This window comes from Anopheles moucheti, chromosome X (genome assembly GCF_943734755.1).
Source record: "Anopheles moucheti chromosome X, idAnoMoucSN_F20_07, whole genome shotgun sequence".
NCBI lineage: Eukaryota > Metazoa > Arthropoda > Insecta > Diptera > Culicidae > Anopheles > Anopheles moucheti.
The window spans coordinates 14,592,675-14,609,881 of NC_069142.1; the positions used below are offsets into that span (position 1 = coordinate 14,592,675).

The window sequence follows — 17,207 nt, forward strand, 5'->3', positions numbered from 1 at the left end:
CGCATTACACCACGTAATCACCATTTTCGGTACAGCCATATGCGTGTGTGTGTGTGTTTGAGGGGGAAAATTGTTTTTTCCCTTCTTTCCCACTCCCACCCAACACCTTTACTTGGGCTTGGTTTGGGAAGGACACGCGCGAACAATGCGAGAAAAAAAGAGGCAGCAAAAATGGCGCTGCGTCATTGTTGTGCGACCGCTTCTTTCGGATGGACCCCGGCACTGTGCAGACGATCACAAAACACCTTGAATATGTGCGAGAAGGGGTGAGGGGGGCGGGTTTCTTCGCCTTCAATTGATTTAAATTTACTCTCGGGACGGGGCCTGGTTGCCTTTGCCTCCGTAAACGCATTTTTTTTTCCCGCAGCCATCGTGATATATCTCACTTCTCCTTCCCCAGTGTGTGTGTTTGGGTGTTTGTGAAAGGAAATTGCGTCGTATCTGATGATGTATGGGTCGAGAGCGATCAGCACTAACAAATGGGCAACCAAGCTACCTCAAGTTCGGATGCAACGCGCTGCCATGAAGGGACCGCCACACTGTACGATCACGTTTTTTCGTAAGACCAATTTTATTTTTCACCTTAACGCTACGGTGACATCAGTTCTTCACGGGTGCGTAGGAGTTTTGCAAAAGGTGCGCTCAGATGGTGCGAATGGTTGGGTGGAGGGGGAGCGGGTAGAGCAGGAGATGGTTGGTTGGCGGGTATTGAGGTGGCGAAAGATGAGAACGCGGTGTTGTTTGCAGGTGGACACCAGGAGAGCTCCAGAGATCGTTTTGCTCAGTAGTAGCCGAAGGTGATGTCGTGAAGCGGTGCAGCGCCTCCCTGCGGTAGCGCATAGTCCTTCGCCAGCTGATCGAGCACACTCGTGCTACGTCCCTGCGCAGGACGCGGCTGATAGATGGCCGGCTGGGGTCGGGGCTGCGGGAAGGCAGGCTGCAGTGGGACGGGCTATATCAGCAAACCAAAAAAAAACAAAAACAAACGGAACCAACGAAAGCCCGAAACCGAACAAATAAACAAAACAAAAAAAAAAAAAGATGGTGGAAACAGAGAATAAGCATTGGTTGGTGCGTGTCAAAAACTCAACATTCACTCGGCGGACATTACATTGGCAGATTTGGCGGTGTGCTGCGGTGGGAGAGCGGACGGTGCAAACGAGGGCTGGGAGTAGCGGATCTTGGGTTCGGGGGCCGGTGCGGCGGCGGGGAATGTTTGCGGTCCCACATTGCGATACTCGGCGTCCGGGCGGGCGGGCAGCTGCTTCGGTGCGTAGACAACGTCCACCGGTACCGCGTTCGGGATCTGGGCACGCGGTGGCGCCGGTCCTACCGACGGCGATTGGGCCGGTGCGGAACCGAAGTGGGACCGCTGCACGTACTGCGGTGCGGGCTGGTACTTGGGCTGGGGCAGCGGCGCGGGCTGCTCATCGTAGTCGTAGTACTGCTGCTGAGGACGCTGTGGCTGCTGGTGCTGGTGCTGGTGATGCTGCTGGTGTTGCTGGATCGGCACCTCCTGGAAGCGTGGCTTCGAGACGGGTCGATGTTTCTACGGCGTGAGCAAAAAGGCGCATCCATTAGTGATTGGCGAAAGTAACTCACTTTAGCGAATGAAATTAGCGTGCGTGCGATACAACAATGAGTTCACTCGTTAACTCCCTCCTTTCTAAATAACTCACTCATTCATTCTGATTTGCAAAGAGCAATTTAACAGGGCGAACTACATACCTGCAGGCGCGGCGCAACCGGCACGTTACCGTCATCGTCCTCGAGCAGATCGTCCTTGCCGGTCGTTTCGTCGACGAGCGTCGGTGGCGGTACGGTGATACCTTCGCCGGACGGCTGGAAACCGTACTTGTTCGCACCGTACTCCACCACCTTCACCTTGCCCGTTTCGTCGACATACCCGTACTTGCCCTTTACCTCGCCGGTTGCCAGCTTCGTTTCGATCTTGAACGAACCGTCCGCACCTTCGTAACCGTACGTGTACGAACCATCTTCGTTGTGTCTAGAGATCGGCGGGGGAGGGGGTGGGGGGAAAAACAAATGGAAAAAAGGAGAAACGAAGAGAGAGAGAGAGAGAGAGAGTGAGGGGAACAAAAGGTACACACAATTATGCTTTAGGGGGAAAAGGTAAAAAACAAACGCACAACAATACTACATGTCTCGATTCAACTGTCAAACGCAAGCAATGTGAGCGGTCTGTGGTCACACGTGTGGCAGTCTCATGTCGCCGCGCACCAACCAATCGACACCAACACATTGTTATTTTCGGATACGTCGCGCCCGTGCCCGGATCGAACGGAAATTTCAACTCGCTCGGTCACCGACATTGATCGATGGTTTTACTTACACGTACCAATCCCTCCATTCCACCGTGGGTGGACGAACGTGTGCGACGGCACGGTCACGTTTGATGAACTTTAATGCTGTTGCCCAAGGGTGGCCCCAATGTCCGTAAAGAAAAACCGATCCAAAAAAAAGAGTTATCCTGGACACTGGATCCGCATGTGCAGCTTTACGTGGCACTTGATGGACATCATCATCGTCATTGATTTTTCTTCCGCCTTCCGCTGGAAGGATTAGCGTGGTACCTAAGGATACCGTGCCCGGACTCGGATCTATCCGGGTACGGAGTGTACCTTTAGGTGATTGTCGGACGAATTTCTCGCACATCCATCCACGAGAAAGTTCTAGTTTTGGGTGGCTTCGGGGTTCGGCAAATACTTTGAACAATCAACCGCAAAGAGGGAACACAAACAAATTTCCTGACGAGCTTCCGTGCACACGCAACGCCTTAAGCTTGCACACATCTACTCCGCGCGTTTATCTCCATTCTGCTTTCCACGTGAAAAAGCCTCCCTCATGCAATACCTTTGTATTTGTGTCTCACTCCCCCTCTGTGTGTGTTTTAGAGTGCACAGAGTTGAGTTGGGGGCGAAAATGAAAGGAAATTCTTTACATCGCGTACCCGGCGTACCAGCGTGCCCAACAAACTCACCGGGTTGGGCCGGACAGGCCGGGCTGCTGAAAGCTTGGCCGAAGCCCACCCTGACGGCCATATTGATTTTCCAATCAATAAACTAAGCAAATGGTCGAAGTATCCTGCCCGGCACTCGCAGGAGGTCCTTCCACTATCCAATATTCTCCACCATCCAGCATTCCACTCCCCACACACACACACACGCACATACATACATACATACACACACAGACACATAGACTTCCTTTATCACGCCATACATCTGCTAAGCGCTCGTTCGTAACAACCGGAATCATTTATGCTGAGCGGAAATGGAATCAGGATAAATGACTGTGAATATTTTTGCCCTTCCTTTTTTTTTTAGCTCTCCCTTTCTCTCGGCCGATCATTCGTGCGCCCCATTGCCGGCCCTATCCGTCGAGCGTGTCGGCAGAAATGGTGAACGACTCCACAACCGTCGATGACAATGGCCGAAGGTCGAAGGCGAGCACTTTCTTTGCGAGTAAGCGTTCCCCGGTTCCCCGGTCGCGTTTGATGAGGAGTTTGATGGAAAGCCCAGGGTGTGGGTGGGTTGGGGGTGGCTGCGAGAGGGCAACATAAATCAACTGGCTGGTGAAACACACCCGAAAGCAAATATATAATGCCGGGGCAGTTGGGAAAATCCTACCAGCCGGGCGCATATTCCACGGTTCGTAGCCGGTGAGCCTCTTAAGCTCTTCTTTCTGTTGTTTTCAACCCCTGGCTCCAGGGTCACTTCCTCACCCTCTGTCTCTCTATTTCTCTCGCTCTCACTATCCAAAGACCTACGCAGCATCATATCGGTTTGGAGTTTTCCGAAAGATGATGAAGAACGGCCAGTAGATGGCGCTTAAACACCCAGCACAAAACATAGAGCCTAACCCCCCATCCCTCCTCTCTCTCGATTCCTTATACCTCGCTCTTTATCACCCTGCCACCCAAAGGAACGAGGCTGACTGATTTATTCGCACAGAAGCTGTTTGGCAGGCTGCGCTGATCAACCCCGCACGAAACGGTGGCAGCTGCCGGGGCATCACCCGGGAAGGGCCCTATTAGAAGCGCAATCGGTCGAGTTGGTGTTTGGAGGATGGAACAAAAAATACGGCCCACGAACCACCAACCCCCAACCTCCCTTCCTCCCTCCTCTCCGTCATGGTTTACGGCCGGAAACGGATCCTCGCCCGGATACAACAACTACCCGTGGCGAGATGTAAAGCCACAACAGGCCAACGATAATACCGCCTCCGGTATTCCCAATCAATCGGGTACGGATTAAATGGTCGGTTAGCTCGAGCGTTCGATTGCTTCGGCAGTTTGGCAAGATGGGTCCGGTAGTTTTTGTACTCCACCATGTCGTCCATTCGCTGTAACTGTTCGCCGGAACGTACCGGAACATTCTTTTAATCAGAGTTTATTTCTTAAGTACGATTGCTAACAAAATGCTTCACTTTCCTAACGATCTCGGCACAATCGTATGTGCGGATGTTGTGTTGATACATGCTCTGCCGTACTGCACAAGACAGGTACGTTGGGAAATCGCTTCTAAAGCCGGTTACCCGGTTTAGCTTTACCCGATCGTGTGTAATGAGACGACGTTAAAGGTGATGTTACACTACGGCGTAAGGTTGCTATAAAATACTGCGCTAGCTGCATACTTTAATCCACCTGCTAACAAGCTATATGCGTATTGCACATTGCATACCTTTAGGGGCATGACATTTTATTTGCACTTTATTGGACCGTGTTTCAGGTTGCGATGACTTAAACCAAGCAGCTGGGTGTTAAAAATACTACTCACGCCCAGCGCTTCTACAGCTAAATGTTATTTATTTTAAGCTTCTATAACAATACCAACAACACCAATGGCTACAAAGTGTATCTGCAAAACCGTATTGCAACGGTCACCCGGCAAAGCAACACCTCCGGGCACGATAGTTGTCGGTGTGAACGCACGGTGTGCCATCCCCTCTAGGTACCTTCCTGCTGAGTGGTAACAATGTTGTGACAGTGCACTGAAACCGAAAATGGCATTTTGGCCTTCCGAATCGTTCGCACAGCTGCTTCATGCGCCTCCATTGCTCGCTTTAATAACTATGGCACTATCGCGTCGGCCGAAATCGACCGGGACGAAAGGTAAGGTACGGGAAGACGGTAGAATACGAAGAGAACCAACAACAGCAACAACAACAAACCACCCCCCCCCCCCCCCCCCCCCGATAAAGTACTTCTGAAGCAAAAGCGCCTCCCTAAGGCGTACGCCCGACCGTTGACGGTTGGTACGGTTTGGGGAACTTTTTCCCAGCGGGCCGTTGCACTTCTGCGATGACATTTCCGGCGGCCGGCCGCACCCCGACCGGTTCCACCACCGGTCGACCTGCTCCAGCACCGGTCGGGATGAATTTCGAGTGAATTTTGTCGCCCGCACGCAGCTTGCAGTTGTTTCGCACTGCGGCAAAGCAGCGCTTCCGATAGTAACCGCTTCTGTCGCTGTCACATTTTTGCGTTTGTTTTATTTGCACCAGAACGGATTATACGGCACAAAGGCGAATGGATCCGTGTGGGGGAAGTTGGGATGGAGAGTTTGTGGAGGAAAAGGATAGGAGGATAGGGAATGGAACAGGTCATGTGGATGACATGTGAGATCACATCGTCAACCGATAATAGACAAACAAATAACGGACGAAAAAAAAACAGTATGGAAGGAACCGTTGTCACCCAGACGGTGCAATTAATTTGAAGCAGTTCAGTTCGGTAGTTTTGTATAGTTTGCAATACATGGATGTGTGTTGAAGTGCATGTGAGAGATTTTGTTTTGTAACCCGAAGTGAGGTTTATGTTTTTTTTTGTTTGTTTGCAGTGAGCAAGTGATTTAAGCAGACCGCCATTTCGTTCCAACAGCCAGCCGCAAGACAATGGACCGAGCGAGAAAAGAAACAGAGAAACAAAACACTAAAATACAATATGGCCGCGAAACGAGATTGCAATACGGTGCGCGTTAAACCAACCCGGTGTAAGCGTACTGTTCACCGCGAGCTGTCGTTCGGGTGTGTACGCCTGAAGGTATGCAACGTTTGGTTTTTCAACATCACCAATCAACCCCCATTGAGTCGGAGTGTCCTAGGTCTCCCGACAGACGCAGCTCAACGAAATTGTCAACAGCATCTCCCAACGCTCCGTTGGGCTGTTAAAAGTGAAGTAAAAACGCGTGATTGCATAACTTCAGGCGCTGCAAATTCAAGACACGACGGAGTGAGCGCACAATGGGGAAAAGTCACACATACACCGATACAAAACATTCAGCACACCAGCAAGCGTACAGTTGTTAGCATTCTCGTTTTGGGAAACACCAACAAACCAAACCAATCTCATCGGTCGGTGTGTGTGTGTGTTTAGTTGCACTGTTTGGTCAACTTTTCCCAACATTGATTAATTGAACCGCAACGCGCTGGACTTTGGCAGCATTCCAGCGCTCCCTTTTTGATTTGGCATGCAGTTATTTAGCGAATGTAATGACCATCCGCAGATGTGTTATGGGTCGACCTTACGCTAGGCCGTTTCGGTTTCGGCAAGCGGTTGTTAGTTTGCAGCTCCTGCACGGAAACGCTGTTACGGTTTTGCTTACCTGTTGATCTGCTTCAAGATGGGAACCGGCGTCGGTTTTGGTTCTTCCGCCTTGGTGCCGATCCGGAGCGGCGCCTGTCGATACTCCTGGTAGTCCTGGGCAAGGATAACGCCGGCCAGACAGGTGGCGATGGTAAGCTGCAATGGAAAATCCATCAAGAAACGCACAGACTACGGTTAAGTGCTTTGTTTTATCGATTTACATTACAAATCCCCTTTCGCCAGGAGGTACCACTCCACCCAGAAGCACGCGGTACCTGTGATGCCGTGTGCAGGACTTTATCAGCACCACGTGCCCGGTTTATGTTAGTCGTAGGATAATAACGGATTGATTTACGGACCAACCAACCGTACTGCATACTGCGGGCGGGTTGCACACGGAAGTCGTGCAGAGATGCCGAGATGGCTGATGCGTTCGTCTTCCGAGCACGTTTGCAAATGATTGTCCATCAATTTTGCTATTATTATTCATAGAATTCCGAACACCGCTTCCAGCTTGGACCAGTTGAACGAAGCGCACTCACTCGAGGTCACTCGGGCTGCCAACCTAAAACTCTACTGTCCGGAAGCGATCGGTAGCGAAAACACGGAGCTCAACACGAGCAGGGCAGAATTAATTACGCTTGAAATATTCAGCAAAATCGTTGGTAAGGCTGAACAATTTCTTTAATCCTTTTGCCGACCAGCAGAAGGATGTTGCGTGGAGATGCATCATATTAGACGTAAGCCTCCAGAGCGATGCTGCTCCACATCCATGACGTGTCCTGGATGTCTGCCGGGCACATAACGTCACTGCAGATGCAACAACCTTTAAAGAGCAATCTAATAACGCACGCACATATAAAACTACTAAACCACCGTGCAGCTACGGCAGCAGTAGATCATTGCGGAAAGCAAGCCACTCCGCACCGTTGTTGGGGGGTTGGAAAACTTTCTACCCCAAACTGCTGCCCGTGTACGCCTTTAAACTCGCCACTCACCCCAACCTGCAATCACGGACCAAAGGGAAAGCCAGAGTAGTAATCAAAACAGAATGTAGCATCATCGAGCGAGGATATATGAGAAAGCAACTACCGAACAGTGACGGCAAAGTATGGCAACCGGTCTGCTAAGAACCATCCCGTCGTACGCTTCCTTCTGAGTACCGGGGCGAAGGCTTTCGAGCGTAAAACTTCCTACCATTGGGGGGCGGGGGCCTTTTTTGTGTGTATGCTCCCAGCATCTCCATCATCCACTCGACTCGACCGTAATGTTCTGGTAGAATTAATATGATTTTACCGAGCCACTGGCACACGCACACACACACACTGTCCGTGGAGGAGCGTGTGTTTACTTTTGCCTGGCCGGCTTTCGGCTTTCGCTACGCAAACAATGCACAAACCACTCATTCGCACACAGCAACACGTACCGCTGGACAACAAGCCCTTGGACCGGATGCCCTGAGATAAACAGCACGGTACCACACGTACAGCAACTTTCGGTTCCGGTTCGGACGCACGAAGCGAGATTTTCTGACCCAAGACATGGAGACAGTTTTGCTCCTTCGTTTCGGGGGCCCAATTTAGATGTTTTGGATGCTGTTGATACGCGTGTGTGACGTGGGGTCTGCATGTGGCAACGGTACGGTGGCCGGTCCGGGCAGGATATTATTTACTTCGCAATGCGCCGTACGTGCTGCCACGCGGGTCACATTTCGACAATTTCCGGTGCCTGTGTCGTATTTTTGCTGCTAACGTTATTTTGTTACTGGGACCAGTGGTCAGCAATCAGTTACTTGCACCAACATCTTTATTATGCAGATCAGTACATTTAGTTTTTTTTTGGTAAATTTAATCCGACCCGTTCCTGCTCATGTGCCGGTACTTCAATTACAATTGCAATTTAATAGCGTGGATAACATAATAATAATAGGTCAATAAATGTTCCATTAGCTGGCATCAGCTCTGAAAAAAAATACCTGCGCAATAATACTCGCCGAAGGTATGCAATAAAAAAATCTTTTTAAAATTCCGTTGAGAAAAACCAAAACTGTGTTGACTCTTTTTGATTTAAACTGCGCCTTGAAGTTATATTACTCCATTTAACTCTTTTTTTGTCCAAGTTTCCAGCAGTTTTTACAAAGTAAACGTCAATAAAGAACGCTTCAAACGCTTGAACAATCTAGTGTTTAAAAATATTCCTTTTGCATACATTCAGGCGCATTCAATCAACATGTTACTCAATTGAGGTAAAACAAAATTTCTAAAACAAACAGATTTAGGGCATTGAAAAAAATTAAATTAATAATTGTGAATCAATCTTACGCTTGCGAACCACTGCCCAGAGCAACGGAAGACGAACGCTACAGGTCCCGTGGCTTTTGCAACCTAATTTCAACTTCATTTGTGACGCTCCATTCCGGGACACAGCTCGATCACGTTTCGTACGCTGGTTTCGCTGCAAAACTTCAACCCAGCACGCGAAACAGCAAAAGTTCTGCGCCCCGCTTACTAACACCTTCCCACGCTGGTAGCTGGTCCACCGTACCGTTCCACCGTGCCTGGCCATGCCCGAAAGATGCAAGCCAGGCACGTGCAAGACGGTACCCAATCCAAACCGTGCCTTGACCTGGTACCGTAAGCGTGCGAACAGCCCCATCGTCGCTGAAACTTTCCCAATAACTAAGTCGTGATTCGTGCAAGCGTTCTCCAAACCAAACGGGACGGGCAACGGGGAGAGAATGCAACATCCCAGTAGTGGGAAGGGAAAACCAGGGAGGGTGAGGTGGTTTGGGGTTCACATGCAAGTCATCATGCGCTAGCACACACACACACACAGATGCAAAATCAATATCGCAGCTTTACGAGCGTGGCCAACTTTACGAGCAATCCGGGTTCGGGCGGACACCGGATAGACCCCAAACGAATGGAGTGTCTCAAGTGGAAGCGGTTGGGAAGGTGAAGGCAAGGGGAATGGATAGACGGAAAATAGACAAACCGACCCGTAAGAAGGAAACACCGGTAAATCACGGGGGAGCAAAATAAACCCGTCCCCATGCCATGCTTGGGAAACTTGGGAAACGCGTGCAAAATCTGCGCCAAAAACTCTTTTTCCACCACATTGTCTTTTATTGCCCACCGATAGTTCGTTTTATAGTACGTTTTACGAGCGTGACGATGGAAACACATGGCTAGCAGCGCAAACGGGGAGACTATGGAGACGAGCGGTAAAACACATCCCAAGTGGAAAAGGGAATGTGTTAAGTCTTTCCTCTTCGTCGCCAAAACGGCATCATTTGTCGGATGCACCAATGTAAATAGTTCCCCGTTGCTTTATTGTCACCATTTTGTTCTGTGAACTGACTGCAAGTTGAGCTTGAGATTTCCTTTTTTTTTTTTTTAGAAAACCAGTTACCTGATGCAATCTTCAGCGCGGATGTACACCAATTCCAAGCGGATAGAAGCGCATTTGGGACCGGTTCTCACGAGAATTCCGTGCGCCGGCTGTACCGACAGATGGTGCCCTCAACCTGGAATTCCACGCTTGCATACGCCGGGTACACCGGGTCAACCTTCCGAAAATCATTATTTATTGACAACCAGCACCGGATTTCTGCACCGTGCTGATTTCCGGTGCGTCAGCATGCGGCAACCCAGAGATTGTGGGGGGGTGCTTCGGTTCATATGCCCGCCGGCTAGCACGAATTATATATTGTTTGTAACTGGGCCTTTTTTTCTCCCCTGCTTGCTTCTGCTTTGTGTGCATTGTTCTGTTCGGCGCGGACCAGAAGGACGGATGCTGCATGCACCTTGGGCAATGGTTCCTTCCGGAACTGACGAAGTGGAAAGCGCACACCCGGGCTATCGATTACCGGGCTTGCACGCTCGTTCCCACAGCAGGGAGCAACAAAATCCCTCAGCTAGTTATTAAAAAAAATCCTCGGGAACCTAACAAAAATGGAACTCGCCAGTGGTGGTCCAGAATTTCCCGACCAAAAACTAGGTACAACTGTGTTCAAAACAATTGCAATGAAACATTATGTAGTAACGTTGGAATTTTAAACCCTTCTTACAAAGTATCGTTAGACACTTGTCAAGTAAAACAGAACTTGAGCAAACATTAATATAGCCGTTGTTAGTAATGTCGGCTACTTCTGACATTCTGACGTGAATATCCGCTGAGCATTGTATTTATCAGTATCAGAAGTTGTGGAACAGGTGTAGCTACTCGTATATTCCAATCTGATGTCTACAATTGCTTCAAATGTCTAATAAAATCCTCGATCAAATCCTCGGATTGATGCTCGCATGGTTTTGAAGCTGAAGACTATTCTGCAAACTCAATAAATTTGAATTACTTTAGAAAATGTCTACATCCAGTATGAGTTTTGTATGCACTGGATCTTTATTTCGTTGGAATACCCAGCTGTATGACAATGTCCAGAAGAACTGCGAATTACTGCGAAGAATTCCCACGGTACATCAGGAAAATTAATTGATTGGTATACAACACTTCTTGAACTTACTGCTTGATGTCCTTTGGACATCTTTTAGAACAATTCTTCAAGGTCTTTCTCGAAGTTTTCAAGCAAGACATCAATTTTTCCGAACTATATCCTTAGTTTGTGTGAAAATACCCTCTTATTATCTTGCCCACAATATTGAACTTTGGACAACAAAATAACTCTGTTCACGACTGTACTTTCAATAATAATCTAAAATCACATCCATGCGTCTAATATCTCTCTCAAAGCACGTCAATATCCGCGCGTTAAAGTGAATACGGACTAGACGCTGCTATTTTATTGAACTCGATAGTATTTGCAAGAGAGGAAGGATTGTCCGGTGGACGGTTTCCGATCGATATCTCATTCCGGTTGTGACTTTAACATCCTTTTAACGTTGCCGGCTACTGGTAGGAAACGTTGCCGGTAGTATGTCCACGAAGTTTTGCCCACACTGCCCACATTTCGTTTCGATTTTTCCGTTAACGTTTTATTTTTTTCTATTCCCCTTTCTTTGCATTCCACCAGCAGCACTGGGGAGGGGAAATGGATTTTCAATAGTGGTGCAGTTGCGATTGGCCAGCGCTGGTAGAACCAAATTCTACCCGGCAGCAATCGGTTGAAACTGTCAATTACTATTAGCGTACGCTCCGCAAATGTTCTTTCGTTTTCCTTCAGCCGCAGTTGCCAATAATACTGTTTGATATCGAGCCGGATAGAAAGTACGTGGCGGCACGAAGATGATAAATTCGATTTCCGCCCAAAACGAAGAAATGTCACGAGACCGGCCGGGAAAAGGACGGCCGAGATAATCGCATCAGTGTTGTAGCATCGGGTAAGCGTCTTACCGAGTGGCCGATATCAACCGCTTACTGCCACCAGTGCACGCCGTGTTCGAAGGGGGAACCGGAAATTGGCTTTCAGTTTGATCGGCTGGCCGGTACCACAGTACAGAGGATTTCCCTAAACGGTTGTAGACATAAACCCTTGCTAGTCTGGGGATGCAATCCCGTCCCCACCGGTACAAGTGGATATACTCGATATAATCGGCCTATTGAAGCCTGTTCGCCGACATTGCCATTTGCTGTGGCCGGTTTCGTACACGCCGAATCGTGACGGCGACACACGCTCGGATCGGTGTTTGCGCATCATGCTGTACACACTCCGCACCTTCAAGAAGCGGGAAGAACAGACCCACCACGCACAGATCACCGTTGCCAACCGGGCCAAAGCAAAGGGGCGCGGGTTGATTGAGGAAGTGTACGGCAATGCGGATACGGTACGGCGCAACTGGGCGGTTCCCGAATACTCGCCGTTTGCCTTGAAAACTCACCGAACGCCCTCAACAACCCGTTCTAATCTCCATCACCCTGTCCAACTCGTCACCCGTGGAGCGCTGCCCATATTAATGACGGCTTAGGATGGTTGATGCTGTCGAACCCCCACCCCATAGGTGACTGGTGCGCCGGTGTTCGCATTCTTAAAAAGTGAAAGTACCGCGCTGCCGTACGGTGAGGTTAGCGGTGTACACCGTTCCCTCCACACTCGGCAACGGCCTCAAGGTGAACCAACTACTGGGGTGTTTTTTTTTTTTGGTGTTGTGGGGCAGGTCGGTTGATAGGTGGTGTTTTATTTTATTTCTTTATAACGGATGCCCTGCCTCCACGCGATGTCAACGTTCGCGCGAGAACCGACACGTCATCAACGTCAACCGGGACGTATAGGCACAATGCTAATATCTTGAATTTCCTGGCAGGTATTCGATCACCAAACACCTCGCAACATAGCACATGCACTTTGGTTTTCATTTTGAGTACCAACAAAACTATTTATTTGGATGTCCCAACCAAACAGATGAACAAACCTACCAATTTAAATCCAATCATTGTTGCACGCTGGATGCTTGGGTTTTGGAATGATGGAATGATGGCCCCAACTGGAAGGCAGATTGACAGATGCTGATGACTTTGAAGTGTAACAGGCACGGTTGTGTAATATTTATTTCTTTTTTTTTTCGGTGAAGATGACAGCTCTCACTAAACACTTTGAGGTTCACTCACCAAAAAATAAAAAATAAAGCACACTAAACACCACACGCACACTAAGAAGCGCACAATTTCACCGCTGGGACGTAGGGGTGGTTTTTGTTTTGGAAAAATAAACTTTTCGAAAGTTTCGAAGGTTTGTCTAAACCACACTGCACTGTACCTGCACGCTGAACCACACGCTAAATTACCGTGCGTCCGGAGCCCGCACACAAAATCAGTTACTGAGCACAATTAGGGCTTACCGAATGCTTTTTATACGACGAACCGATCGGGTGCGCGAACTAAGGCCTGTGGGGGGTGGCCTTTTTTTTGCTTCTTTTTCTTTGGGAAGGATCGGTTCCACGACGGCCCCCGCACGGCGACTTCCCTTTCGCATGCTACCATTGAACATTCCATGCACCCCACAGCCCAGGCGGCACTAGTGGCAGCCCTCTCCAGCGCATTCGCTCGATCCGGGTGTCGATCGGGTTCGGATTCGGTTTCGATTCGGTCACCTGGCCACCACCGCACCGGTGATAGGTTTTTTTTTTTTAGTTTTTCGCATTTGTCTTCTTTGCCTCAACAGCATTGTTAGCATTATGGGCACCACTACTCCCTAGAATGCACCACACACGCAAGCAACGCCACCGGTTCCCACAGTGTTGGACGTAATGGGTTTTCGCTGGTGCACCGAACGGGGAAACCGGTACGGGTTGGAATGGATACAAACCCCCCCACTCCCTTTCACAACGCCCCGGTAGAGAACGGTCCCACCGCTAACTCTAGGTCAGCAGCGGGAGCGTGTCGCGGGTGGGCAAGGGAGTGCGAGACGCAGCAGCGGCTGCCAGCAAGAGAAAGGCACACCGAGCCAGCGAGCTATTACAGCGGGACAGAAGGAAACAAATGTACACTAAAGAATATCTACCGAAAGACACCTGGTACCTGGTAGACTTCACCATTCCACTCGGGTCTACACGGTCGCACCAACATCGGGTAATTGTATCACGCCCCAAAACTCCGGCAGCGACCATTTTGCTGAACGAACAATTCGCAACCGACTGGAGGCATATGAGATCGTATCCCAAGCACGAATGATCGGGCCTACTCACCGTACCGTATCCGCAATATGGCTAGATCCCGGCTACTGTCAAACCACACATCTACCGTGTGGAGGTTGTTAACAACAAAAAACCTCCAAATTTGCCGTCAAACTTGCCGAATAGCAGGAAGTCTTCATTAAAACCAAGCCTGCAACTTCCCTGCCCGCCAAAGGTCACGGTGGCGCTGGGGTAGCCAACAAGAATTGGTGCTGGTCATTATCGAGACATCGAGCGAGTGACGTTAGCTAACTTAAATGTCAAATTAGCCGACTTAACAGCACCATCACCACCAAACCGAGCGAAACGCGGTGTGACAAGATCTCACCCGAATTGGAAACGGGTGGCAGAAAATGAGTTTCATCCGCTTCCCTCCACCCCCTCACTTCTTCACCCGAAAATTTCCCACCCCAACTCGCGTGACACTTCATCGAGCAGATTTGCGCCCGGCGTGAACAATTATGCAAAGAATGCGGCTGTATCTACCAAACGGCACCACCACGGCAGAAGCGGATTAATTATAGAGCAAGCACCAACGCCGTTCTTGCGCCGTTTTAATGGAGCCCGGAACATTTACCGCAAGCTTATCGAGTCACGCGTGAAAATGGATCCATTGCTATCGCCAACCGGGCCGGGAGGCAGCGTGTCGCATTGTATGCCGCTAATCTATCCTTTTGATCCCTTTTGGTCCGTGGAATGTGGAATCGATTGGCAGCTGGAGGGCATTTTAAAGCTCCCGGGTTCCCGCAAACCCGAACATCTTCCTTCGGTGCTGCTCCAGTTCGTTCCAATCTCAGAAGATATGATGTGAAGCACTGCCTTGGGATATTGGATGGTGGATGTGTTCCGTGCGCAAATAAGACCAAAGACGCTAAAGAGCTGTTGGGTGTGTTGTGTGCGAGTGTGCAGTGCGCTAAACTGTTGCCTGAAGTTAGACCTAGCTTTAGACCACGAGCTTGTGGCATGCTTTAAGCTGTAGGATGATAAGACATCCACATCCGCACTAACCCAGCGTACGTTTTGAGCTTCATAGTTAAACATTTCGCTTATTACCTCAGAGTTCCTGAGGTTCGCAACCGAACTCCACCCTGATGGAGGGCTCTCGGGCTTTTGTGTGCCATTGCGTCATCCGCGCTATCTTCGCATGGAACCATCTTGGTTTCGAGCGCCATAAAAGCAGAATCTTAACAAACCCCAACAGGCCATGTTCTTCAATGTTCCCAAGAAGAGGAAGCAAAAAACCACGCGACAACACGGAAACAGTTACAAAACGTTGAATTCCGAAACCGAAGAACTCCGAAAGAACTCATCTCGTCCATCCCGTGAAGAGTCGTAGAGTGGAAGATTTTTCACTTCAAAAGAAAGGCATCTGCGTATGCGAGGAACGATAACGATGCTGCTGATAATGAAGAGAATGGCCAATGATATAGCTGTAGCGTAACGAGGTAGACGACGACGAAGTCTTCCCGTCGACGACGACGACGACGATGATGATGATGAGTGTAATATGATGAGCAATAGCAATAGAGGCATAGAAAAAGACATCCTCCGGGGGTATCCTTCCAACCATTCCAGCCCGTTTGGTCAACACTCCTGTCCACGCTGGAACCTTCCGCGCCGTGCTTCGCTCGCGTACTTGGCCACCGTGCACCAAGACCATTTCTTCTGCGTTCTTGATTTCTTTGTGGACGGGAGCGGTGCGGATGAATTGGAGCGGAGAGTTCCAAAGAAACGAAGCGAGTGCGGAAAACAATGGGAAGATGCTCGTTAATAGCGCGCCTAGCGTAGAGCCTGCTGTCACTGCGCTTTTGCGCTCACGGCACCACCACCCGAAATGTAGGGGATGTGCAGTTTGACGACGAGCTGATTGTCTGGCCCGGGCACACGGTTAGGGGACGGTTGAGCATCATAATGAGCGCCAAATTCCTTTACCAACGTTGCCGTGCTGCCGCGGGTTGTGAAACACCCGCAAAACACCCTTCTGTGTCCGTCCCGGTACGAAGGTTTGAGTTTTGAAGCGCGCGGGATAAAGGACTCGTCATAATTGACAGCAAAGAATTTGCACTTTCTCCGTCTCTTGGCTCCCCCCCCTTCCAAAAAAAAAGGACCCCCATTTGCCAGCTTCGATAGCGCCTGCGGGGCCCACACATAGGGACGGAGGTGCTATTTTTATACCGAGCAAAGGATGGCTGCCCGCAAGGAAATGTGGCGATGGCTGATGGCATGGAATGTGGAGGAAAATGGCGCTTGCTTCCTACATTCAGTTTTAGACGGTCGCGGCGGTTTTTGGGCCGATTCGGAGCAGGACGTTAGAACTGGGAGTGATGCAGTTCGCTCCGTAGATCATCAGCCCAATTCAGCTCGTGACTCAATTGTGCTGTCAAAGGCACTCTCCGCACGCCATCGCTTTCTTCCGCTTCGTCGTGGTATTGAATGGGAGGCGCTGCTTCCGGAAGGCGTTCCGACCGCACGCTGCCGTACCGGGGAGGCTTTTGTGTGTCGGCGATAAACCGACAGCTTCGTTGTGCTTCCCAACTCCCATCATTCCGCAGCGATCGGGACCCTCTGGCACATTAAAATAATTAAAGTAAACATCAACGTTTTGGTTTGTTTCAATTAAATTGGTTGCAAAAAATGGTGCCAAACGTCATATACTTCACCAACCGAAGGCAAAGTCATAAATAAGCTCACTGTGTTCTATTCTTCAACAGCAGCAACAGCAAACCAAGCAGATAAAAATAAATTAATGAACAAACAATGGTAAATTGCATCAGGCTGCAATACAAATGACACCGAGCGCTTTGATGATATGTCATCCGGCACTTGCCGCCAGGCACCTGGTGACTTGCAGCGGCTGCAAGGGTTTTTGTGATGAAATTAGCGCATCGATTGGGTGCGATAATTAAGTCCTACCGAAACGGAAAGCAAACTGACCAGCCCCGGGGGGTTTGTACCCGAAAAGAAGCAAGAATTGAAAT

At 49.6% G+C, this 17,207-nt stretch overlaps 1 protein-coding gene across 1 annotated transcript; it reads right to left on the reverse strand.

Annotated features, from left to right (window-relative positions):
* Positions 1–583: 583 nt before the first annotated feature.
* On the reverse strand, positions 584–13,272 carry LOC128307139 (proline-rich proteoglycan 2). The gene is made up of 6 exons (XM_053044871.1): positions 13,166–13,272; positions 12,974–13,041; positions 6,624–6,760; positions 1,729–2,008; positions 1,112–1,549; positions 584–952 (listed from the first exon to the last, which is right to left on the reverse strand). The coding sequence occupies exons 2-6, from the start codon at positions 12,989–12,991 to the stop codon at positions 782–784; spliced, it is 1,044 nt and encodes a 347-aa protein (XP_052900831.1). The 5' UTR covers positions 12,992–13,041; positions 13,166–13,272; the 3' UTR covers positions 584–781.
* Positions 13,273–17,207: the final 3,935 nt, after the last annotated feature.